The sequence below is a fragment of the Xenopus tropicalis genome, chromosome 1 (genome assembly GCF_000004195.4).
Source record: "Xenopus tropicalis strain Nigerian chromosome 1, UCB_Xtro_10.0, whole genome shotgun sequence".
NCBI lineage: Eukaryota > Metazoa > Chordata > Amphibia > Anura > Pipidae > Xenopus > Xenopus tropicalis.
Window position 1 is genome coordinate 77,489,060 of NC_030677.2, and position 25,667 is coordinate 77,514,726.

Genomic DNA, 25,667 nt, shown 5'->3' on the forward strand with positions numbered 1-25,667 from the left:
GCATGAAGTATGACTAGGAGCAGTAACCTATAGCAACCAACAAGATGATTGCTGTTAAATAGGTGACCAGTAAATGCTTTCTAGAATTCACTTTATGTATTTTACAGACTGGCCTGGTTTTAGCAACTTTTGTTTTTTTATGTTTTAGAATCATTTGCTAATTTTTAATTTTAAGGCCTTTTCCAATTGCAAATTGTACAATTTAAAAATGCTCTCTGTCTGGTTCACTAATCCCAGCTACCAAAAAAGAAAAGGTAAGGCTAAATTTCTATTATTATTATTGTTACTATCATCTGTAGGAAATCTAAATACAAAAATGGAAAAAAGTAAATCTGCCCCTTACAATGCAAATAATGCATTAAATTGTGAATATATCAAATGCAAAGTCAATTATTTTTTACAAAACAGAAATACTAACAGCTTATAACTGAGTCATATTTTTAAACCATTAATTAAGGCAATCCTTCTGACTGAAAAAAGAAATGTGTTCCTCTTTCTAAACAACAGCAATCAGAGAACAACCATCTAATAGCATCTAATTTTGATATGTCTTAAAGAAATCCTTAAAAATGTTACCAGTCATTCAAGAGGCTTCTTCAGTTCAATCGAGTGAAAGAAAATTTCCTAGCATTTTAAACCCTTAAGGGTAATGTGATACAAAATATGTAACTAACTATCCTCAATGAAGTATTACCATTATGTCGATAGATTTGTTATAGCAGGCCTGGCTATGACAAATATAGCTAACAAATAGCACTTAAGTCTAGGAAGATATTCATTTTTCAAAATCAGTATAGTTTCATGGGAGAAAGGTTTTCCCGCCGTTTACGATCGTTCAGATACAAAAATTTTGTGACTTTCGGATCGCCAATACAATATTATCGTGACTAATACAAATTTTTTGTAAGCATTTTCGTGATATTTGCGATCATCAGAAATTATCGTATCCAATCCGAATTTTACCCATTTCAGGATTCGAACTTGTACTTTGATAAATAAGCCCCATTGAGTCTGAAGGATAATGACTTATACTTTAGGGTTAAAACAAGAAGAATCACTAGAGAGGGGATATGGTCACTACATAAAAATATACATGTTCATCAACAGAGCATTTTAGAGGACACAAGTTCATTGGGTGATATTAAATATATTTTAGAGGAAACTTTATCTTATACTGTTAAAAGGTTGTATTTACTTTCAGAGCTACCAATTTTCTGTTTTGGCCACTGTCAAATACAGTAGAGAGGTTCAAGAAAAGGCTAGCCACTTTTTTTTAAAAGTAACACAATATATAAAGCTACTAATATTAAATGTATTGCAATGTTTATGAATACATAGCTTACATTTTGGAGTCAGTAAGACTTTTCTCCCTTTCTTCCTCCTTTTTATCCATATTTTCCTCATTCAAGAAATGAAAATGACTAATATATTTATGTTTCTGAGTTACTCTGATTATTAGGGGATTTCTGTTGACAACACTTAATAATATAATAACTGCATACTTGTGGAAATAACACATTTCCATAAGGAGGACTAGTTATAGTCACTTCACAACATAGGAAGATATAAGATTAAGATTTAAAATCTCATTTGTATTTAACTTCATACAAATCATATGTCATGTGAATTGCTGGAATCATGGCTCTAAAAATCAATATATTTTTACGTTAACTCAGAGTCATTAACTCAATCTTACCCTCAGAAAAACTATTCATCCTATTGATTTCTATCTTTGCTTATATTGATCTGATATTTAGAGGTCTTCTATTAGAGCAAAATAGAAGGAGCAGAAATAGATGAAACAATCCTAAGGAATAAAGAATTTTTATATGTAGATGACAATAATGAGCAAATTTATATTATTGTGGAAAAGACTGATTTAATGTAAGTCCCATGTTGAGCTTTTTCCAGGTACTCCAACAGTTTTTTATTTCCTATACAGATATGTCTTCATTTACGGCTGGGATTCTAATAAGCAAATTTCAAGTACATTTATCCTAAAATCCTTATTTTTATTTAGAGCACTGCTTTAGATAAAAAAGGTTAATCTTTAATTGCATTAGAGCTAACAAAATAATGAACTGCATGATGGAATTCTTTATATGTGTGAGCTAAACCCCAAAAACTGCAACCTTATACAACCTTATACCTTTATAAAAAAATATAATTTTATATAACCTTATAACATAAAAAAAATCCTTGATTTGTTTACTATGAAGATCACAGAAAGCTTTTGTAATAAATCCTGTGCTCTTACTGGGAATAACAGGACATGTATAGATATTGAAACCTGATAAACCATATCAATAGACTTTAGCTGAATTTTAAACCTAAAATATATGTATATTACAACATAACATAACATATAACATATACGCATAACATATGCATACTGCTAGGAATAGATATTTCTAAAAACTCAACATGCTCCCTTCTCATAGAATATTGCATCTAACAAGAGAATCAATGGACACCTGGATATTACTGATGGCACAGTTTGAACATTATTGATTGTAGGTAGCTATAAATGGTCACTTGTCATACTGCATCATGCAAACTTAAATCAATACTATCTACTGGGAGTATATTCTATGATATAATACTGTAGATGAGAACTTTTTTTAAAATGATAAGCAGATTCTTAAAAAAAAATGAAGAAAAAATATAGTGTTTGCCTGATTTAATGGTTTACTACATCTAATCTCTGTGGGGGTTGGGGGAAGTGAATTAGACCACCCAGATGATGAGTGACACAATATAATCATCTCTAAATACACATATAATTGTCTTGAAAAAGGGAAATCTGTAAACCGTATTAACTTGTTGTTAGTGATAAGCAAACCTGTCCCATTTCGCTTCGCCAGAAAATTTGCGAATCTTTCAAAAGATTTGCGAAACAGCAAAAATATTGCATGTTAAAAAAAAATTGTTGCCCGTGGCTATTATTTCATCGCGCGGCTATTCTTTTGTCGCACGGTTATTGTTTTATCGTCCGCAGCTATTCTTTTGTTGCGCAGCTATTCTTTTTGTCGCCCACGGCTATTATTTCTTTGCGTGGCTATTCTTTTGTCACACAGCTATTATTTTGTCGCGCGGCTATTCTTTTGACGCCCGCAACAATTTTTGGATGCACGGTGAATCCATGCCTGGCGAAACATTCTGCCCATCACTACTTGTGATAGTGTTGTTCCATCTAGTTTTCATGGATATACTGTATGCAAACTGAATTTCTTATGATTTAGTAAATGTGGTATAATGCAAATGTATGATGTACCTTTACTGTCAATGTTTTCACACTAAAGGGATCTTTAACTTTAGGTCACTTTAAGGTTATTATTTGTTTATGTTTGCATCTATACTTTGAACCCCCCACACACTTTTTTAATGCATTTTCACACTGCCATTACAATATGACAAGGTCTGTTATGGAATCTTGGCAAATGCAATATTTTAAGGTTAGAAACAATGAGCTCTTCATTAATTTTAACTGGTAAAAGAGACAATTTTCACTGTGAGTATCAGAATATATGGGTTGCAGCCTCAATGGAGCTATGGAAATGGACATTATGACAAAATTCATATTTTTAATGTACACCCAAGGCACTTTGTGAAAAAACAATATCATTAAAAAACACCATTTGCAGTATGTCACACAAAGTGCTTTAGAGAGATTAGCCAGAAACAATGTACACACAATGTAGTGAGAGAAAATACAGCATCACTTGTGGAGTTACAGGAATCAACTTTCTTTTAAATCACAATTCATCCACCTAAATTGAAATGAGAAATTAAGTCTATAAACTAAAGTCTGCATATACAGTGTTTCGGGACCCTCCAGACCCTTTCTCAAGCTTGAGAAAGGGTCCGGAGGGTCCCGAAACGTTGCTCTTTGCTTGTTTATATGTACTTGGGCAAATAAAATACAATTTTTTCACGGCTTGCATCTTCAGTGTGCTACTGGATTTTTTGGCTGTTGGATATTGACCCCCATGCAAGGTGAGGTTCTTCCAGTATTTGCACCTGATACCCGTTTGGGTAAGTTAACAGAGGGTTGAGCTCCCCAATACTGCTATTGCATATACAGTGTTGTGACCCACAGTGTAAAGCAACTTTAACAAAGGGGTATAATTATAAAATACGCACATCTGCCCTAGAATTTAGCTATACATTTAAATGTGCTAGGCATCTATATTCCAGAAAAAAAAGTCAGTGCTAGAATATACCAAGAGTTTTCCATTGTAAATAGTGTAAAGATGTCATCTGATAAGTGTTACCCCACACTGGCATTGTCCATACAACCAACTATATTACAGGAAGAATTAAAAGACATACAGGGTGTCTACATGTGTATATATAGGCACCTGAACCTGTACCTGGAACAGCAGCTTTTGGGAGAGGCCTATATAATCCAACAAAATGTTTTAAAAATATAAAACCTTGCTGGCCACTGCTGATGAAACCTATGGAAATCTGGTGGTGAAGCTGGTGGGTGTGATGGGGCAGCTCCTGGTGAAGTGGAGAAGAGGTGGTGGAAGCTGCAAGGGAAAGCCTTAAGAAGGAATTAGAGGGGGGAAAATCATTCATAGGCTCCTGAGGTTGAGACTAAGCTGAGTAAGTTAACTCCTTGGAGCTGGGAGAGAATTGTAGCAGCTATCTGGTTGCTAGGGTCAGTGATCTTAATTGCATAGTTGAAAAGAAGCAGAATAAACAAATAATTCAAAATCTAAACAAAAATAAAAATGCAGACCAATTAAAAAGTTGATAGGAATAAAACATTCTATAACAAAATAAAAATTAGTTTAAACAACAACCCCTTTGTCCCTCGGAGAGAGACACAGTACAATATAATAAATTATTATACATTCTTTGCTATGCAAAAGTTAAAAAAGTACCCCTTATGTTACTGTTAACAAATGATGATAAGGTATTCAAAAGGGTGAGTTGGCCATCTATGTTTGTATGTCATGCACACATAAATGGATAGGGTACCTATAAAACAAGCTGGTAGCATGTGTAAGAGCAACAGCATGCTGACACTACATATACATCAAGAGTGGCACCCAATATGGCTACCCCCTTTCCCTTACACTATTTATATTAGCCCTAGAGCCCCTCCTAAAAGAAGTTTAAATGCACCTGGAAGTTATAGGGATCCTGATAAAAATACACAAAATATACAAGATAAGCAATTTCAAGATAACTTACAACAATCAAGGCTATTATCATATTCATACCAAAATTTACCATACAAGGGTTCTTCCAAAAATTCTTGTACACCTTAACTAATGGGGACTTTACATATTTAAAGATAATTATTACCAAAGCCCCTGAAGATTGAGTTAATAGTAAAATTAGTTAAAAGTTAATACTCATATTCATATCTCCTTAGAATGCACCCAACTTATTGGAATATGGTTCTGCAACTGCTTATGCAGATACTGGGCTGTAGAGCACCAGATACTTCATTGTCACAGTATTGCTTTTATATGGTTAAATAGTCAAAGGGGAGACTCAATGTGGCCAAAATCCACATCCCACTCAAATGGGAAGAGGCTGCATCCCCTTCTCCTAAGGAGTAGTTGACCAAGGTAAAAAAAAAAAAAAAACTGAGGTTTTAAGAGCTGCCCAGAAAAATATTTTTTTAGAGAAACCTGGCTTAGTTGGTTTTTTATTAAGGGAACAGATGGATACATGCATACTACAAGCCTGTAGCTTAGATAGCATTTGGCGTACACTGATATATACTTTGTTTAATTATAGACACATCCAGCCAAGCCTGTAGAATGAAGCCAATCTATAGGCTAGCTACCTCAGCCCACTATGCTCTTGCTTCTTTGCTAGGGTCTACTGATTATTTTTTTAAACTTTTTTTATATTTTTTTATACTTTTTTATACTTATACTTACTAAATATATTTTTATTTATACTTATATACATTTTATACTTCATTCATTGGTTACAATTATATGTGTAATATTAGATCAGGTAACACATTTTGGTAAAAATAGCATTGTTGGAAATTAAAACATACTTTAGTAAATATAGCAACACTATTTGAAGCAAAAAACAGGCAATGGCATAAAAAAAGTGCAAAAACGTCTCCCTTTAGAAATCCAAAAGTTTATTCAGTATAGGCACATTACATTTAAAATAGAACTGTGGAACTGCACTACAAAATTTTGTGTATTTGTACATTAATATTTCACAAAAAAATGTTTTTGTTCTAATTATGAAACAATTGAATAGAAATAATAGTTTATATCTTGATGTAGATAAAAGTAATTACTCCCCTCTAATTACAAAAATAAATTGAAATACTGGCCTGTGACAAAGAATGCCAGCAGAAAATATATTTTGTAAATTGCACATACAACATATATACATAACATTTGACCAGTGCCATTGGGAATTACTGCATCCTTTTTTTTTTTTTTTTACAGCGGATGTGCATTGGTGTTTTTTAATTGATTTATTCTTTATAAAACAAAAAGGCTGGTTAATTCTAGCCTTCAGGCGATCAGCAGTCAGAGGCCACAACGTACACTACTAAATCAATTGTTAAAATACTTCTTTTCTGTACTTGGTACTATAATCATATTTTAATACACTTTTTAGGGGGAGATTTACTAATTCACAAATCCGAATGGGAAAAAATCATATTGGAATGAAAATTTTGCTACTTTTTTGTCTCTGTCGCGATTTTTCGTATTTGTTGTGACTTTTTCGTCGCCGTCGCGACTTTATGGTATTTTGCACGACTATTTCATCGCCGTCGCAATTTTTCCATATTGAGCAATTGTAAACAATGGAAAACCAATCCGATTTTTTTGCAACTGCGACGAAAAAGTCGCGGAAAATATATGAAAAAGTTGTGGAACATACGAAAAAGTCGCAACACCCACGAAAAAGTTGCAAAAATACCGATCATTATGAAAAAAACGCCTTCGGACCGTTCATGGATTAGTAAATCTCGGCCCCTAAGGGGCCCATTTATTAAAGTCCGAATGAGTATGAATGGAGAAAAAATTGTATGTTTTCAAACTTTTAGAAATGTGTGTATTTTCTACGATTTTTTTGTTAATTTCTGCAACTTTTTTGTGCTTTGCAAAAATTTGTGCGACAAAATCGTATTTGTCGCAACAAGTATGAAAGTTTCATTATTCACTCAAGCTTAGGTATCGTAACTTTCCTTGGGCTAGGTTGGAGCTGCAGCCTCCTATGGGAGGCTTCCAAAAACATGCACTAAAGTTTCAAAGTCAGAAAGTTTTTCGCGCTGTTTATGATCATTTGGATACGAATATTTTGGAGCTTTTGGATTGTACCACAATATTTTCGTACGACCATGATGCAAATTTTCACGCAATTAACACACACCAGAAATTTTCGTATTTAATACAAATTTTTGCCAATCATGCTATTAAAATCCGAAATTCGAACTTTGATAAATCAGCCCCTTATTCTAGTGTCCTCACAAAATATAAATATGAATTTACCATGATGCTCTTGAGTCATCCTTTATTATCCTGAAAAGCTTTCCATGTTCTACATCGTATCTTAAATTACAACCTGTTTTATTAATAGTTTAAAAACTTTATCACTAAACATTTTCACCTACAGAATTCAATAAGAAATCAGTGTTAGAGAATATTAAACAAAGCATTAATCACCCAAAAAGTTGTGATCTGAAATACAATCACTGATTAAAAAAAAGTCTCAGAATGTATTACAATGTACATTGTGTGGCCATAATTATATCAGCCAACAATCCTACCCCTTCCCCATGCACAAGCAAAACTTCCTGTTTTTTATTTATCCTATTATCTGCATCAATTGTTTCAGAGAAGTTCTACTACGGCTACTTAAATCTTATAGTATACTAATTTCAGTATGATATTAATGACTGCAAACATTAGAAGACAATTCTAAAAGATGAATTTTATATGGATATGATTGAAGAGAAGAAAGCATTCTTGCTTTCTTTGGGTGGGTTAAGGCACTTCTGCCTGCTTTGAAAACAAAAATTAAACTGTAACCTTCAAGTTACAGCCTACTCAGTATGGGCAGATTGGGGGGGGTGTCCAGATGCCAATGAGCATTGTAGCACGGAACAGAGAAGTATCCTAACTTATGCCTTATAATAATAATAATAATTCAATTGTTGGAAGTATGAAGGTATGAATTCAGTGCTCTGTTTTGTTTTGTTTAAATCGTGAGGTGTTTCCTCTAGGCCAGTAGTTGCTAAACTGTGGGACATTCTCACAAAATGTGTTTTTTTTATTAAGCATCAAAGCATGTAATACTATTGTGAAATGCAAAGCACAGCATCAGTGCTGAAAGAAAAAAAAACTACTAGGAACATTTACAAAAATTATGTTTTTCTCAACTACATAACATAAATTTTTATCAGTTAGTGAAGGAATAGCAGGTGAATTGGAAATACTGTATTCTACAGGTCAGGAGCAATGAGATGCATCAGAAAACAGCAGGACTGGATGGCTGCAGGCAATACTTATGTGGCAAAAGCCACAGAAAAAAAAGACAGCATGTAAAATTTACTTCATGTCATAGTAGAGGAACAAAACACAAGAAGAAATATCAGGAAGCAATGATGAACAGAAGAAAAGCAGGAATCCATGAGTAACTAGTGAGAGTAGGAAAGGCATAAAAGTGAGGCATGAACAGGCAAGTACAGTTCAGAGAAACATGCAAGTAAAGGTATTGGGCCCATACAGCACTTGGTTTCTATTATTTCATTGTATTATACAAATACACCAGTATAAAACTTTTTTATATACCTTAAACTTACACGGTCTCGATAGCTAACTTACATGGTTACGATAGCTAATTTTAAACAAAAATAGTAAATGTAATTAAGATAGATACTTTGCAAACTTCTGCTTGTAAACATTTTCCTGCAATTCCACAGTTTGAGGGCAACTTGTTTTTAACAACATTATTAAACATTCTAAATTATAATAGTGAAGTGTTATCATTCATAAACAACACGATAATACAGAAAGCATGTATTAAAGTTATTTTGTAGCAGTAACTAAGTACATACATTTGTACAATGTTATATATTTCCACAATTACAGCTTAGTCCTCAAAACTATATAAATCCTAGAATGTACATCTTTTAAAATATATCAACTTACTTAGCCAAATAATTTATTATAAATGAACACTGCATTTTAGAAAATTGCCCCTTTTCTCTTAAAAATGGTTTGTTTTATGGCTTTGCAATGGAATTCAAAATAACTTAAAATTGCTTAACGAAATCCACTTGAAATACTTTACTGAAACAATCCTCAGGGGAGTAATTATTATTAAACAAAGCAATTACTTGCACAGAGCCATATTGTTCTAAATGTCATGTCTTACCCTTACAGAAGTCAACAATACATCACGTAAATTGCAGATTCATACAAGAAAATAGTCTTCAACCACAATGATGACAAAAATATATATGTACAAAGACCAATTTGTTCCAAATTGAATTCCCATAATCTAACATTACTCTTCTAGACAATACACAAGTTGTTCCCATTTTAAAAAGACAACAAAAATGAATGCCAATATCGGGAAGATAATTTATGAGACTTTCCAAATATAATTATTTGTGCTGTTGTTCAGCAGGCTTTTGGATAATAATGTTTCTTTGAACTCAGTAGCACTTCAGGGTACAGAATAAAATATACAGGCATGTACTTTTATAAGGTACATTACTTTATATCTTTAGTGACAAATATAAAACAAATATATACATTTAACAGTAACGAGTTTACCAAGAGCCCAAACAAGATCACATGTAAATGTCTCTCTTTTTTAATTACATTACGCTGTTTAAAATACAGCTTTTATAGGCCTTCTTTAAAAGGAACTAAAAATACATTCTGATCCTGGGTTTCTTCCACTAAACTTGAAGTTGTGATGGTGCTCTATACAAGCCCCTGTGCATTGTATATTAATGTATATAAAGTGACAGTCTGCATTACCTACGACCCATCTTGAAATTTGTATTTCTAATAGCCTGACCTCTCTCTGAACTGCATACATGAGCAGTTATTCAGTCTGATACTTTGAATCTTTATGAGTGACCTCTTTTATATAATGTCACTTTAAAACCTAACATTCAAGAAACATGGCTAGGAATTGAAAATGTCAGCTTAGAACAGGGGGCTCAAACTCAATTTACCTGGGGGCCGCAGGAGGCAATGTCAGGATGAGGCTGGGCCGCATAAGGGATTTCACAAAAAATTGGCTTTCAAGGGATAATGCAAGGCACGGCGGGCGGGAGCTGCTGATTGCGGAAATGACGTTATGCCATCATAACAGTTATTATGGGAAGACGTTCTGTGTGCACAATTAGCTCCTTAGCAGCTAATTGTGCACACAGAACGTCTTCCCATAATAACTGTTATGATGGCATAACGTAATTTCCGCAATCAGCAGCTCCCGCCCGCCGTGCCTTGCATTATCCCTTGAATCGCAATAAAAATCGCGATCCATTCATTGCTTTTGAGAAGGCGTTGGTGCGGGCCACAAAATATTGTACCGAGGGCCGCAAATGGCCCGCGGGCCGCGAGTTTGAGACCCCTGGCTTAGAAGGAAGGGTACCAATATTTTTTTCTTTAAATATAGTCCACAAACTCAAGAAAAATGGGTGAAATATGAAAACAAATATCTGGTTTATAATTTGCGGTATTCAACGCAGCATGCAATACTTTGTGTTAAAACATTAATGCATAATAGGCCATTCTATGAGAAAATATGAACGATAAAGGATTCCACATGTTGCTGGAGTTAACATTATAAAGCTTCTTCTACATAATGGTGCCATTTTAAATGGGATTTATATGTTTTAGATATATGGTATTTTAGCAAATAGCAATCTTTGTAGAAAGTTATTACTGCAGTGCTTGATCATTTATCAATCAGATTGATTTAATTAATATCAATGAAATTTACAGAAAAGAGATTGTAATAAATATTGATATTTTATTAATAATGACTGAATCCACTAAGACCAAAAAAAATGTTTGCGCATAACATATGAAGGGATGCAATACCTCAGGCTTTTTTGGGGTTTGAGAGATTGAATCCCTATAAGGATTGACACTTTTAAGTAAAACTTCAGATGTGCAGACAGTTGAATTTCATAATGAAGTAGAATTAGTAAGGTAATTTGATCACTTTGATCAAAATTAATAAAATAAATTGAATGCATCCCTGCAGGATGCACTATTCGTCTCTTATAAATCTGCTACATCAATTGACTTCAGGAAATGCACTATGTAGCTTCATGCATGCCATGTACATAATAAAAAATACATAAAAATGCAACTATGAATTTCTCAATCAGATAACACCAGATAGAATGGTATATGGATATGGAAAAACTATGTAAGTATCTCTTTAACCTATAGCAGCCAATCAGTTTACTTATGCTGGTTTTGTATTTGTTTTGGATAAACATGTACCTGTGAATGGGCATGTTGGATCACTAGACCAAAGATTTGGACCATGCTGCTAAATAATTCAAACCTGTAGCACTATACAAAACATTATATATTAACACTGCATACAAGACAAAATCATAGGGGAGATATAGCTATAAGAAACACCCCTTGACCTTTAACTCTTATAAGCAACTTTAATTTGTTATAAAGCATCTTTGACCTTCTCTCTGGTGCTACTCAAAGTATCATAAGTATGAACTTAAACTGTAAGTTAATGAGTTCAAAAGAAATCTACAGCAACAAACCAAAACAACCAATAAAGTAATTACTGCACACAACAATACATGTAATTACTTCTATCAGAAGAAAATAAAAAGCTGTTCAACACTAAAATCTACACAATAAATGTTTTCAATAAAAAGAAAGCATTGAATACATTAAAGAAAATAATAGTACTTGACCATGCAGATAAACATTCTCTTTATAAAGGCTCTTTGTAAAATGGTATCTGTATATAAGCAAAAGCAGGCAGGAGGGAGATTTAAATAAAAAAAAGGAGCAGTGTGGCTAATCAGAGATCATGATGCTTCTCAGCTATATAAATCAGAGGGACTTTTTGAATGGTCTCATAAAGCACAAACCCATTGCCATTCTTCTCACGGCTTCCCTTTCTCTGAACAGCATACAGATCATTAGGAAACTTCTAAGCAATCAAGTAATGTGAGTCTGATGAAACTACTCAATCAAAGCATGGAGCTCCAAAAATTAATAATAATAATACAAGCTGCAAGGTTTTAATGTCAAAAACACTTCTTTTGAGGGAGAACTGATATTTACAGTACAAGGCAATTAATGATTTGAAAATTGTCACAAGAATGTTAGAAATCTCAGCCTAAAATTTTTATAACTGGCTTAATATGCAGATTTTAGTTGTTTATCAAATCTAACATACATTTATGCTTATTTGCCGATAAGCAAAAGAATAACTATAAGTAAGGAACCTGTTATCCTGAATGCTAGGGGCCCGGTGGGGGGGGGGTTCCAGATAAAAAAATTGTTTTGCCACCAGTAAGGATGAATTATATCTTATTTGTGATCCAGTACAAGGTACTGTTTTATCATTACAGAGAAAACAGAAATCATTAATGATGTGATTTTTTTTGCCGGGCTTGGATTCGCTGTGAAATTCTGTATTTTTCCAAACTGCTGCAAAAATTTGCAGAGTGAGGAGATCAGGTCTGGATCAGTGGCCCAGTTCGATGTGGATGTGGTCCCGACAAAACAGCAGAGGCTGCTTAAAATAATTTGTGGTTGTGTCAAACAAGTTTTTTTTGTGAATTTTTCAGCAGTTTCACAAATTTTTGTGCAAAATGAAATGGGACAGATTCGCAAAGTAATACAAGCAAGAATATCTATAAAAAATGATCCTATTATTCAATTTGTTTTTGGTTGCCGGGTTCAGTTACACAAACAACTAGATAGTTGCCAAAATAAGCAAGATAAGAAAGGTTAATAGTTAAAAACAATTTACAACAAATTATGAACACTAAAGGTGGCCACACGCATCAATTTTCGATCTATTACACGAAAGATCGTTCCCACCCTCCACAGACGTTCAGGACTGAATCGTCCGATATGGAGTAAGAAACAATAGGATTCTACCTCCACCTGTTGATTCAGTCCTGTATGTAGATTGCTCAGGCGCCATTAACCTGGCCGATCGACGAGTTGACTGATATCTTCAGTTATTTGCGATATTGGTCGCCTCATCGAGCCGCCATACACGCACCGAATATCGTGCAAAACCTATCATCGGTGTGTGTATGGCCATCTTAACTGTAGCTTTATAACATATTACAAGTTAATTTATCCAACTGTTCCTTTAAAGGTCATGTCAACCCCAAAAATAATTTTGTTTATAACATAGCCTTTATAAAGAACATTGATGAGTTGCTTAAAATCAATTAAAATCACACTTTTCAGCTTTTTAGAAAGTACAGGGGATTTAGTATTTCTAGTTTTTGTAGTATTGCAATTTGCTATCTCCACTTGTTCAGTTAAAAAAGCATGCTTAAATGGGTTGTCCACCTTTTAGTTAGCTTTTACTATAATGTAGAGAATAATATACTGAGACAATTTGCAATTGGTCTTCATTTTTTATTATTTGCGGTTTTTTAGTTATTTTACTTTTTGTTCAGCATCTCTCCTGTTTCAACGTTTCAGCAGCTATCTGGTTGCTAGGAGCCAAATAACCTTAGCAACCAGGGAGTGATTTGAATAAGCGACTGATATATGAACAGGAGAGGACCTAATTTGAAAAACAGGTTATAAAAAGGAACAATAACAATAAAATTGTTGCCATGCAGAGCAATCATTTTAGTTGCCGGGTCAGTGACCCCCATTTGGAAGCTGGAAAGTGTAAGAAGAAGGTGGCAAATAATTAAAAAACTATAAAAAATAAATAATGACATATAACATACTAAAAGTCAACTTAAAGGTGAACCACCCCTTTAAACATGTAGAACACCAGGAGGGATTTGCTGGATCCAGAACTCTTTGTTGTATAGATTGCCAAAGCAAATACAGGTATTGCCATCCTTCATAGACTCTATTTTAATCAAATAATTCGCATTTTAAAAATGATTTCTAGTGATGAGTAGAGATGTAGCGAACTGTTCGCTGGAGAACTAATTTGCACGAAAATCGGGTGTTCGCAAGTTCGCGAACTTTTAGCGAAGTTCGCAATTTTGGGTTCGCCTTAGCTGGAGCCAAATTTTGACCTCTCACCCCAGACCAGCAGATACATGGCAGCCAATCAGGCAGCTCTCCCTCCTGGACCACTCCCTTCCATATATAAACCGAAGCCCAGCAGCCATTTTACATTCTGCCTGTGTGTGCTTGATGAGTTAGCATAGGGAGAGAGCTGTGCAGGGGTTTGAGGGACAGTTTAGGTAGCTTTGCTGACTAGTAATATACTTTCTACTGCTCTGTATGTAGCTGCTGGGGACAGCTGTCCTGCTGATCTCATCTGCTGTAACCCAATAGTCCTTGTAAGGACTGCTTTTATTTTCTGATTACTGTTACTCTTCTTTTCATTGTGTACTGCAGCTCTATCTGTGTGTGTTGAAGACAGGTGTGCTGCTCATAGTAGTGCACTAAGCACCAACCACACATTCACATGATTTTTTTGTATTTGTGTTTTTTTACTTTGCTACTGTAATTTATAGAGCCCAGTGCTATTAGTCTAGCTGTGTTGGGGACTGGTGTGCTGCTCCTAGTAGTTCACCCCCAGCACCAACCAGAGATCACTTTTTTTTTATTATTAAATTTTTTTTTTTTTTAAATTTAAGTTACTGTTCTTTAACGTGTCTAGTGCTGTTTGCTGTTATTCATAGTAGTGCACCAAACACGTTACACATAGTAGTGACATTGCATTGCAATAAAATCACCTGAGTGATGTTTTTCCACCAGCAATAAAATATTCCGTATCCACTACTGCGGCGTTTTGTCTTTGTGTGTGAACCGGCTGTAACCTTTACACGACTTGATTGGCATGTAGACGCCGGACGTTTTAAAGCAGTTTATTACACAAGTTTAGAAATGTAGTGTGATTTCTGCCCTTTACAGCACAAAACCCAACACTGTGTCAACAACATATTTTTCAGAGAAATTTTTGCCCTTGATCCCCCTCCGGCATGCCACTGTCCAGGTCGTGGCACCCTTTAAACAACTTTAAAATCAGTTTTCTGGCCAGAAATGGCTTTTCTAGGTTTTAAAGTTCGCCTTCCCATTGAAGTCTATGGGGTTCGCAAAGTTCGCAAAAGTTCGCACTTTTTGGCGGAAGTTCGCGAACGGGTTCGCAAACTTTTTTTGTGAGGTTCGCTACATCTCTTACTTTTTAGGATACCTTTTAATTTACAGTTTTTAATTATTTGGTGCTGACTAGTTAGTTAATAGAGAAAATAAACAATAGCACAGTGGCCCAGTGGGTGACATTGCTGCCTTGTAGCGCTGAGCTCCTGAGTTTAATCCTAGTCCAGGCACCCTCTACAAGCAGGCCCATAATTATATATAGTCTCCAAGAGTGATAGCTTTAGGGGATGGCCCACAGGTACCTATATATTATACAAAACAGCTAAAATAAAAATAAAAAACAAATTCCCTCTGCCTGGGTAGAGGGGTAGATTTATCAAAATGTAAGTTTAGAGCTTAATACATAAAAACTAACCCATGCTCTATTCATTTATAAGGGATTTTTAGAAGTGTAATTTATCAAATTGTGAGTTCTAACTTTTACCCATTGATAAATAAAATAAAAAGAATGTGGGTGAGTTTTAATGTATTAAGCTCTAAACTCATATTTTGCTAAATCTGCTCCAAGTATCTGTGAGACCTGACAGTGTCCTCATTCTACTAATTGAAAAGAGCTGTATAAAACATTTGTTGTTGCTTAATACATATTTTAATTGGAAAACACTCTGTTTAAAAACAAAGTATCCTAGGTTAATCTGATTTAAATAGACAGCAATGGATGTATAGCCAATTAGGCTAATGTCCCACGGAGCAAGTTAGTCACACACGATACAGTAGATCTCTGCTTTCACAGGGACTAACTCACTCCGTGGGACATTAGCCTTATCTGCATTGTACAGTTCTTATCTTTATATTTGCAGAGTAGTTAAAAAAGAGCTAAAAATACTTTTCCTCCTAGCATAAAAAAATATAACTTTTAAAGCTTTATGGTTGGGTTTGAGAAATGTTATCAGTTGAAAAGTAATACTCATGCATGTTTACTACTTGAGGTTTCTGGATAATGAGTAGGGATGCACTGAATCCACTTTTTTGGATTCGGCTGAACCCTCGAACCCTTCGTAAAGGATTTGGCCTAACACCGAACTGAACCCGAATCCTTATTAGCATATGCTAATTTTGAAATTTTCAACTTCCCTGTTTAAGTGACAAAAAGTGAATTTTAGGATTCGGATTCAGCCAAATCTGAATCCTGCCGAAAAAGGACAAATCTTGGCCGAATACTGAGCCAAATCCTGGATTTGGTGCATCCCTAATAATAAGGCTCATGTACTATTGCCCCCTTTGTGACCATGCCCAGGACACTTGCATATGGGGCATTAACTTCACCAGTACCTTGCACTATGTTAAAAATCTACCACAAGATCAGGTGCTTTTGCCAAACACAGTATGTACAAGGCCTGCACCTTGCACCCACTGGTTTGTATGTCTTTTAGCCTAATCCCATCCATATATAGTTGAAAGCAAAAGTTTGGCCACCCCTTGCCAATTTACATATTATATATTTTTGTAAATGAAAAACAGTAAACTGCAGGAATCATTGTATTAAAACATTTTTACATTTTATTCTATATATTTTATTTTAATTTATTGTATTTCAGAAAATAGTAATTGTGGCATGTCTAAAAGTTTACACAAACAAAATAGTTTGTATAGTCAGTATTTAGTAACATTCTCTTTTGCACAGATCACGGGTTGTAAGAGGCTTTTGAATTCACCAAAGAGTCTTTCTTGTTGTAAGGATTTTTGCCCACTCTTACTTGGGTGTCTTCCATGTTTAAAGGAGAAGGAAATGCTAATAAAGAGTTAATCTCAAACTGCAGGCATACCTTCAGTTCTCTCAATAATGCCCTTAAGTCTCCCCATATTTCACCTGTTCAGAAGATCAGGAGCCAAACAGGAAGAAAAAACACTAAGCTGTGTAAACAAAGTTCCCATAATGCCTCACTCCTGCACCGAGACCCAGACCAGTGTACATGCTCAGTTGGTTAAGACTATGAGTCAGCTTCCTACTGATTGGCTCAGATCCACATTCCTAAGGCGGGGTGAGTTCTTAGCATTCTTCAGGGAGGGGGGGAGCAGGAGAGGGGAGAGAGGAGAGAGCTGCATGTCTCTGGCACAGGAAAACAAAGAGACAACAAATTCTGTTTCTTTTGACAGATAACTCAGTGCAGTGTTTCTGTGAGTGCTTATGGCTGTATTTGCATAGACCTTTCTGATAAAGCTTACTTAGTTTTTACCTTACTTTCTCCTTTAAGATCTACCCAGAAATTTTCAATGATACTTAAGTGAGGGGACTGCAAGGGCCATTTCAAAACCTTTAACTTTTCTTCAGGTAACTCATGGTAGCTTTAGAGGTCTGTTTAGGATCATTGTCTTGTTGTAGGAGACATTCTCTTTTCACTTTCAATCTCTTGGCTGACTTTTCACATCCAGGATGTGCTGACATCTATTCCATTTAATTCTGCCCCATGCATAATATTTCCTGTGCCACTGGCTGCTACACAACCTCATAATGCATAATGGATACACTTCCATGTTTAAAAGTTTGCAAGGTTTTGTTTACATCAAATGTTGATGCCTTTAAAAAAATTCTGCCATTTCTTGATTACATTACAGACAGCGGAAATTGGTTGCTGAAAGCATTTTGTAATCTTTTTATAGTCCTCCCCTACATTATAGTTATCAATACTGTTTTTTTGGATCCTCACTAGGTGGCTTATACGACCCATGATTGTTGAATGACAGCCCAAAGTTTGGTGTGTCAGAAATTTTATTAAGCTCTGCAATTGTCAACAGGTAACAACACCCATTGGCTATTAAGGCCTAATGAGGTAATCAGAGACCTGAAAAAGAGGAAGGGTGTCAAAACTTTTGCACTCCATAATTACTATCTTGTTATGTTTTCTAGGACACTGATTACTGCAGTAGTTGTTTACTAGTTTTTACAAAATTAAACAATTATGGTGATTAGCCTCGCATGCCTAAAATTTTGCATTAAACTTTATATTCCATGCCAGCCAGCACAACATACAGGAAGTGCTGCAAGTTGCATTCATTGTGGTGAATTCAAAACATTGCACATTTGGGTGCAACATGAGAATGTCATAAAGCAGTAAGGCACAAATTGCAAAATGCAAGAAAACACAACACCTCTCTTTTCCTCTTAACACCTTTTACTACAACAATTAATAAGCACAAAGGGGTCTTTTCATAACCTGGAGCACCACTGCAATCTTCATGGAAGTATGCTAGTTTAGCTAACATCCTTAAACAGATTCTTTTAATATAACAGATAAAAGCTATGTCAAAATTAAATATTTTGTTTGTTTAAATAGAACTCTGGAAATGGTGCTTTCTTGATAATGGATTTCCATATATAGATTCTAAAGCTGTGTTTTAAGACAGTTATTTAAATTGCATTTATGTAAGTTGTATTGCAAGTATTTTTTAAAAACTTAAAAACTTTATTTTGTTTCTCCAAATTCATCAGACATCCAAGTAATCCTTTGCTTAATAAGAAAACCAGCCTAAAACATACAGCACGTCACTTAATATTGTGCAGCAGTGCCTAAAGGAGAAAAGAGGTATTGTACCAGTTACATGCCCATTGGTTGGCCTCCTAATGATCTTCCAAACTGCTATTTGTTCTTTTTTTTTAATCATTCAGATACAACAGATAGCATTCCTTCAATTTAAATTCCATCCTCATCCCTCATGGTCATCATCTTGGATACCATTTAATCACAAAGCTGTGTGTTGTAAGAAATATAGAAGAAAAAAATGTCCAATTGCTGGACACCCATGTCTTAAAAACTTGCAGTAAAAGTCTTCTTATAACAGAAGTTATAAATATAGGTCTCATACAAAACATACTGCATTCCCTTAAAAACTAAAATGAGAGGTTTTACTGTTCATTAACTAAATCATGGAAAGAGACATGCAAATGACTCCTTAATACATGTCACCTACCATGTTTCTAATTAGTCATCTCTGATTTTTAGTTTTATGGGAATTATTGGTAGCATGAGGTAAGTGAATTACATCTGTCATAACAAGGCTTTCAGTTAAAATGTCAAAAGGTGGGGAGATAAAAGAATATATATATATATTTGTGGTTGTTTGTAGGAAGCTCGTTTATTATAAAAGAACATGTTCTATGTGTAACAATTATTAATTTAGCATCATAAACATTCCATCATCACGTGACTTTTCCTAGATATAAAAGATATTTTACTAGATTCTGGGTAACTTGCATAAGGAGACTATACTGCAGATTAAGACTAATTTCTCATACTTCAGATTAAAAATTTATGTCCAGCTACTACACACAGGGTCGGACTGGGGGGTAAAGGGCCCACCGGGACTCCTGTCCCAGGGGCCCTGCAGGTGCCCCCAGCCAGGCGCGTCCCTAAACCCCCCCCACAGGGGTCCCCCTAACCCCCCTCGCAGGGCCCCCCTTCTGATGTCCTCCTCCGAGTGCGTAAATTTGACGCGTCAGGGGAGGAGTAGTGGGGAGGGGGACTGCTGCAAGGGTCGGGTCTGGGCCGCCGGGGCCCACCAGGATTTTTCCCGGTGTCCCGGCGGCTCAGTCCGACCCTGACTACACAAACTTAGTATCATAAAAACTCAAAATAAAGCTGATCTGCAAGAATGATAGCTATGGTGACCTAAGGTGGAGTGATGACTACTTGTTGAAAACCTTTTTTTGCAACTGACAAACCTACGTGGCAATGTGGCTTCTAGCAATCAAATGCAGACTGCAGTTAATGATACAATATTTAAACTGGGCCTCTAGCATGCACAGTGTTAAATGACCTGTAGGAGCTGTAACCCAACATACATAATTCTGTCATGTTCTCGTCTTTAAAGCATACGTTCTGAGCCCTATTTTTTATTATCCACTGCTCTGTTTGCAGAAATTCCCAAAATAAAATTTCAATTAAGTGTATTGTAGTTCCTGGAACATTAGATAATACATATTTATGACTTAGGGCAGAAAGCAATATTAAGAGAAAGTTTTCAAATACAAATATAATCTTGGTAGAAATTATGCAGAATTGTTAAACATCAAGAATACATGAACATGATGTGTAAATGCACATTCTACAGTTTCTAGACCTTTCAAATAACATCAGCTGTATTACAGCAGAGAATGGCATAGTAACTTCTCTTATTATTTGGCCATAGCTGTTATATGTTTTTAAGCTCTGAATACTCCACACACTACTAAAAATGCATAAGCATACCCTTTTATGAATGAAAAAGATGTTTACATTTCATGCCCACTTTTTTCTGCAGACCATTCTTATTTTTGAAAATGTGCAATGCAGTTGCTAAAGAATAAAAGATTTGGTCTTATAAATAAAATACAAATGTTATTACACCTGACGCCTACCTTATATTATCCACAATTGAGAAAATTCTCCATTTTATTTATTTGTTATCCAATAAAGTATTAAAACTCTTAGCAAATTCACTTGATCGATCCTCCGGTATATGCCTTTGCCATTTTGCTTTCCCAGATATTGCAATGGGCTCTTTTCATAAACACACGATTTTACAATGAAATATGCATAAAGAAAATTAATGTATCCCTTGACATTTTTGTTCAAATCCAGACATGATTTCTGACCCTGAACTTGGATCAGAAAACTATGTAATGATCCAGTCAAGGATATCCATTAGTAATGACCCCTATAAACTTTTGTACTCGTGGGAATGAAAGCCTCAGGTTTTTTTGTATATTTAATAACTTGGAGATGAGTCAACTGCTACAGCCTTTAAAAAATGTACTGTCTGAAGGACTAGACAATATACAGCACTAATAACAAATTAATGCAAGATAATGTTGTATTGCTTTAAACTATTTCTTTTCTGCTTTTTCCACACACCCATTTTATGAATCAGCTCTTCTTTGCTCATAATTTACCCTTTCAACCACAAAACAACCCCTTTCAATAATTATTATATTTATCCATAAAAACCCTCCACCCTTTATTTTTTTACCTCTGTCTTTTCTTCTTTATGTCTAACATCTATAAATAAATGAGAGCATATTTATCCTGATAAAATTATGACATTACATTTAACTAGATATATTAAGTCACAGGGATCACATAAAAAAAGAAAACCTTTTTACTTCACAAAATATATTAGTGATATACATGTATGTATAAGAGAGAGAGAGAGAGAGAGAGAGAGAGAGAGAGAGAGAGAGAGAGAGAGAGAAATCTGTTGTACCTAATAAGGCTATGGGAAGGGATGGAGGGGTAATTATGAAGGGCTAGCACCAAGATTGCCATGAAGAAGGGATCCCAGAGAAAATAGGGAGGAGGAGGAGGAGAAGCAGTAAACAGTTCAATTGGTGTAATGTAGCACACTCCTTTCCAGAGGGACCCTGCGTGTCTGGATTGTAGATTACTTTCCAGGCTGAACTGACATTAAGAAATCTACACAATTTATCCACCATAAAAATTACTATTCCGTATCCTCCACTCCCACATGTTCTTGTTACATAATAACTACCTGCATGATAACAATCAAGGTGCCATAAAGACTACAAGGAACTAACAGGATATGAAAAATGTGTCTTAAAACAAACCACCTACAAGATCATCTTCTTGTAAGGGTGAAAAAAAGATAAAGCACTGAGCAAGATGTATGGATTAACTACGGGTTGCTCAGCAGACTCCCATTTGTAACACACAAGCTATTACTGTCAGAACGTCTGTCTCCATTAGTTATGCATGCAAATTCCCCATCATATGTTATTTTATGCTGATTCAGTGCAGAAGTACATGTGTGTGCATGTGTGGTAGATCCATGTGGGAGAGAGAATAAAATACTACATCCACTGTAACCAGCCTGCCAATAGGTGGGGCCCGCAAGCTTTTAGCCTCTCACAAGCTCCCCATCTCTGGGAATCCACAAACATCTCCTTTTTCCATCTCTGACTGTCTGTGAGTGTTTGTATTCCACAAAGGCTGATCTCTGCAGCCCAGGCACATGAATGCAGCCTTTTGTTGCCTCCATGCAGCTCCCCTAGGAGGCTTTACTGTTGCTCTTATCCCCAATGTACAGTGGCACTTCGCATGGGTCTTTGATATGTGCAGCAGCACATCTCAGGGAGGAAATCGGCACATTGTACTCCATTACACCTGTCACGAAAAACTCTTTACAAACTGGTAGCGGCTCATGGGGATTGGCTTTACTTTTACAGACATTTGGAAAAAAACTATGCATATCTGTCTATGCATTAATGGTATCTATAAATATCTACCTGTCTGTCTACCAACCAATCAGTCATCTTTATAAGTAGCATCATCTTCTGCCCATATTCATGAAGCAACACCTGAGTCCAAATGCAGTACATTTAAACAGTTGGAAAGCACCTGTGTGATCTGTTGCTTAAGCACTTTAAAACCTATATTAGTCTGATCATTTGTTTCTGCAGGATTTGTATCAACTACAAAGCATGCAACAGGAAAGCCCCAGAATGTCAATATTTGAATAAAAAATTAATAGTACACAATGGTCGATTTTTAGTGCTGGATAGAAACAATGATATACATATATTTATCTATATATATAATCATATAACAGACTATAGTAGTAGAGTGCTGGGGAAGTCTTACCGATGTGGATGATTGAGTCTGCCCGAGTTCTGCCCCAAGACACAGTCCAGAAGACGGACATACAGATGAAAGCATGTAAAACGTCCATCTTCTTTTCTCCCTGCTGGGGGCTAATCAGTTCTTCATGAAAAGCAGGAAAAGGATGGAAGAGTTGAGCTTAATACCAAAGAGTTGGATTCCTGTGAGGTTATGGGTTAACAAGGGAAAGCATGGAGGTGGGTCGGGGCAGAGAAGGAAAGGGCACAGTCTAGGGGCAAGGGGCAAGTTGAATGGGTTTAGTTCCTTCACCCGAATAAAGGAAACACTAGCGAATAGGGGATCCCGCGGTATCGGAAACATCCAGTGAGAGCATCCTAAGCGGAGCACAGCATTGAACTCAACTGCACCAGAGGAAATCCTGCATGTAGCTGCATAAACCAAGCCAGAGAAACTGCAGCGAACGAGAGCAATCCGTCTGGTTCCCAATGCAGGGCTCAACTCACACAAACCAACCTGCCGCAGATAGCTGAGAGTAGCAGGCACAGTCGCAGGCTATAGCGGTATCCTAAGCCTTCCCTACAGCCCAGGGATGGTGCATCTCCGTGTGGCAAAGTCTGGAGCCTGACACATTCTGGGTTTGGCCAACTTGATGGGCGTGGTTTCGTGCTGTGCAGGAGCAGGCGGAGCCGCAGGGTCCTAGTACCGCAAAGCGTCGGGGGTGCTGCTGCCCAGGGTGCTGAAACGGATTAGCGCACCGCTCGTTTCTCACTGCAGCTTCGCACAAACCATCGACTGCCCCGAGTGGCTGCAGTTTTCTCACAAGCGTCTTATTGGAGCAGTCTTTAGCGGCTCGTCTCATGCGCTACGCGTAGTAAATGCGCATTTGACTCTCTGTATTTGACGGAGTTTCGTGGTGAAAAGGAATTCATAATGCGCCCGGGTTTTACAAAGCTGTAGACTTGTGTTATTCCCTCTCCCTAGGTTCGGAGGTAGGGAATTTGTGCTGGGTTAAGCCCCCACGTTATCAGGGCACATGAGTTAATACATGAGCCGAGTGCCCCGGCTATTGGCGGGTTGTAGTGCCCCCTCTGTTGGCAGGTTCGGGACGGTAAGGAACGCATAGCACCACATCGTTTTCATGTTTTGAATTTTTGTTGGGTTCAAAGATACCTGCTGCATTCTTTTGCTATAGTCTCAATTTTTAAACTCAATATTTCACGTAATTCCCTTCTTTGCCACCTGTTTAAAAGCAATGGTGGCTTTAAAGTCTTACTAATGGCAAACCCTCTCCTGCGAGATTAGCTTGTATTTCTGTGTTTGAGTAAGTACGATTTACATTAGCTATAGCCTATGTACATACAAATTCAGACACATAGAAAAGAACCTATTTAGAGACCTCCTTACTTTGCGTTTACTACATTCACTCAGTGCTCCACTGGGGCCTCTATACATCCTGGGTCCCCAGCAGTCGCAGGGTCTGTTTTCTTTATAGTTACACCCAGAGATGGGCCAAGCCAGCTGGGCACCCTAGGCAACTCAGCCGGCCACCTCACAAACACACCCCTCAACAAGTGGTGACAACAGTGGCGAGGCAAGTGTACCTGAACTAGGGGTAAGCAGAACACATACCTGCCTAGCACCCCCACCATCACCATTGTGCCTTAGTTATAGTGGATATAAAAAGTCTACACACCCCTGGTAAAATTTCATTTCAGAACTTTTTCCACCTTTAATGTGACCTATAAACTGTACCACTCAATTGAAAAACAAACTGAAGAAAGGGAGGGAAGAAAACAAAAAAAAACTAGAATAATGTGGTTGCATAAGTGTGCACACCCTTAAACTAATACATTGTTGAAGCGCCTTTTGATTTTATTACAGCACTCAGTCTTTTTGGGTATGAGTCTATCAGCATGACTTTGCAAGATTTGCCCACTCTTCTTTGCAGAAACACTCCAGATCTGTCAGATTGTGAGGGCATCTCCTGTGCACAGCCCTCTTCAGATCACCCCACAGATTTTCAATCGGATTCAGGTCTGGGCTCTGGCTGGGCCATTCCAAAACTTTACTCTACTTCTGGTGAAGCCATTCCTTTGTTGATTTGGATGTATGCTTTGGGTCATTGTCATGCTGAAAGATGAAGTTCCTCCTCATGTTCAGCTTTCTAGCAGAAGCCTGAAGGTTTTGTGCCAATATTGACTGGTATTTGGAACTGTTCATAATTCCCTCTATCTTAACTAAGGCCCCAGTTCCAGCTGAAAAAAAACAGCCCCAAAGCATGATGCTGCCACCACCATGCTTCACTGTGGGTATGGTGTTTTTTTGATGATGTGCAGTATTGTTTTTGCGCCAAACATATTTTTTGGAATTATGGCCAAAAAGTTTAACCTTGGTTTCATCAGACCATAACTCCTTTACCCACATGCTTTTGGGAGACTTTAGATGTGTTTTTGCAAAATGTAGCCTGGCTTGGATGTTTTTCTTCATAAGAAAAGGCTTTCGTCTTGCCACTCTACCCCATAGCCCAGACATAAGAAGAATATGGGAGATTGTTGTCACATGTACCACACAGCCAGTACTTACCAGATATTCCTGCAGCTCCTTTAGTGTTGCTGTAGGCCTCTTGGTAGCCTCCATAACCAGTTTTCTTCTCGTCTTTTCATCAATTTTGGAGGGACGTCCAGTTCTTGGTAATGTCACTGTTGTTCCATATTTTTTCCACTTGATGATGACTGTCTTCACTGTGTTCCATGGTATATCTAATGCCTTGGAAATTCTTTTG

General features: G+C 36.4%; 1 protein-coding gene across 3 annotated transcripts in view; it reads right to left on the reverse strand.

Annotated features, from left to right (window-relative positions):
* The window catches only part of grid2 (glutamate receptor, ionotropic, delta 2), a 546,810-nt gene extending 523,298 nt beyond the window's left edge, over positions 1-23,512 (reverse strand). For all 3 annotated transcript variants that reach the window (XM_031903170.1, XM_031903172.1, XM_031903175.1), the window contains exon 1: positions 22,907-23,512. In XM_031903170.1, the coding sequence (XP_031759030.1) occupies positions 22,907-22,994 (88 nt within the window). In that variant the 5' untranslated portion in view covers positions 22,995-23,512. The remainder of the gene's footprint in view (positions 1-22,906) is intronic.
* Between the last annotated feature and the right edge of the window lie 2,155 nt (positions 23,513-25,667).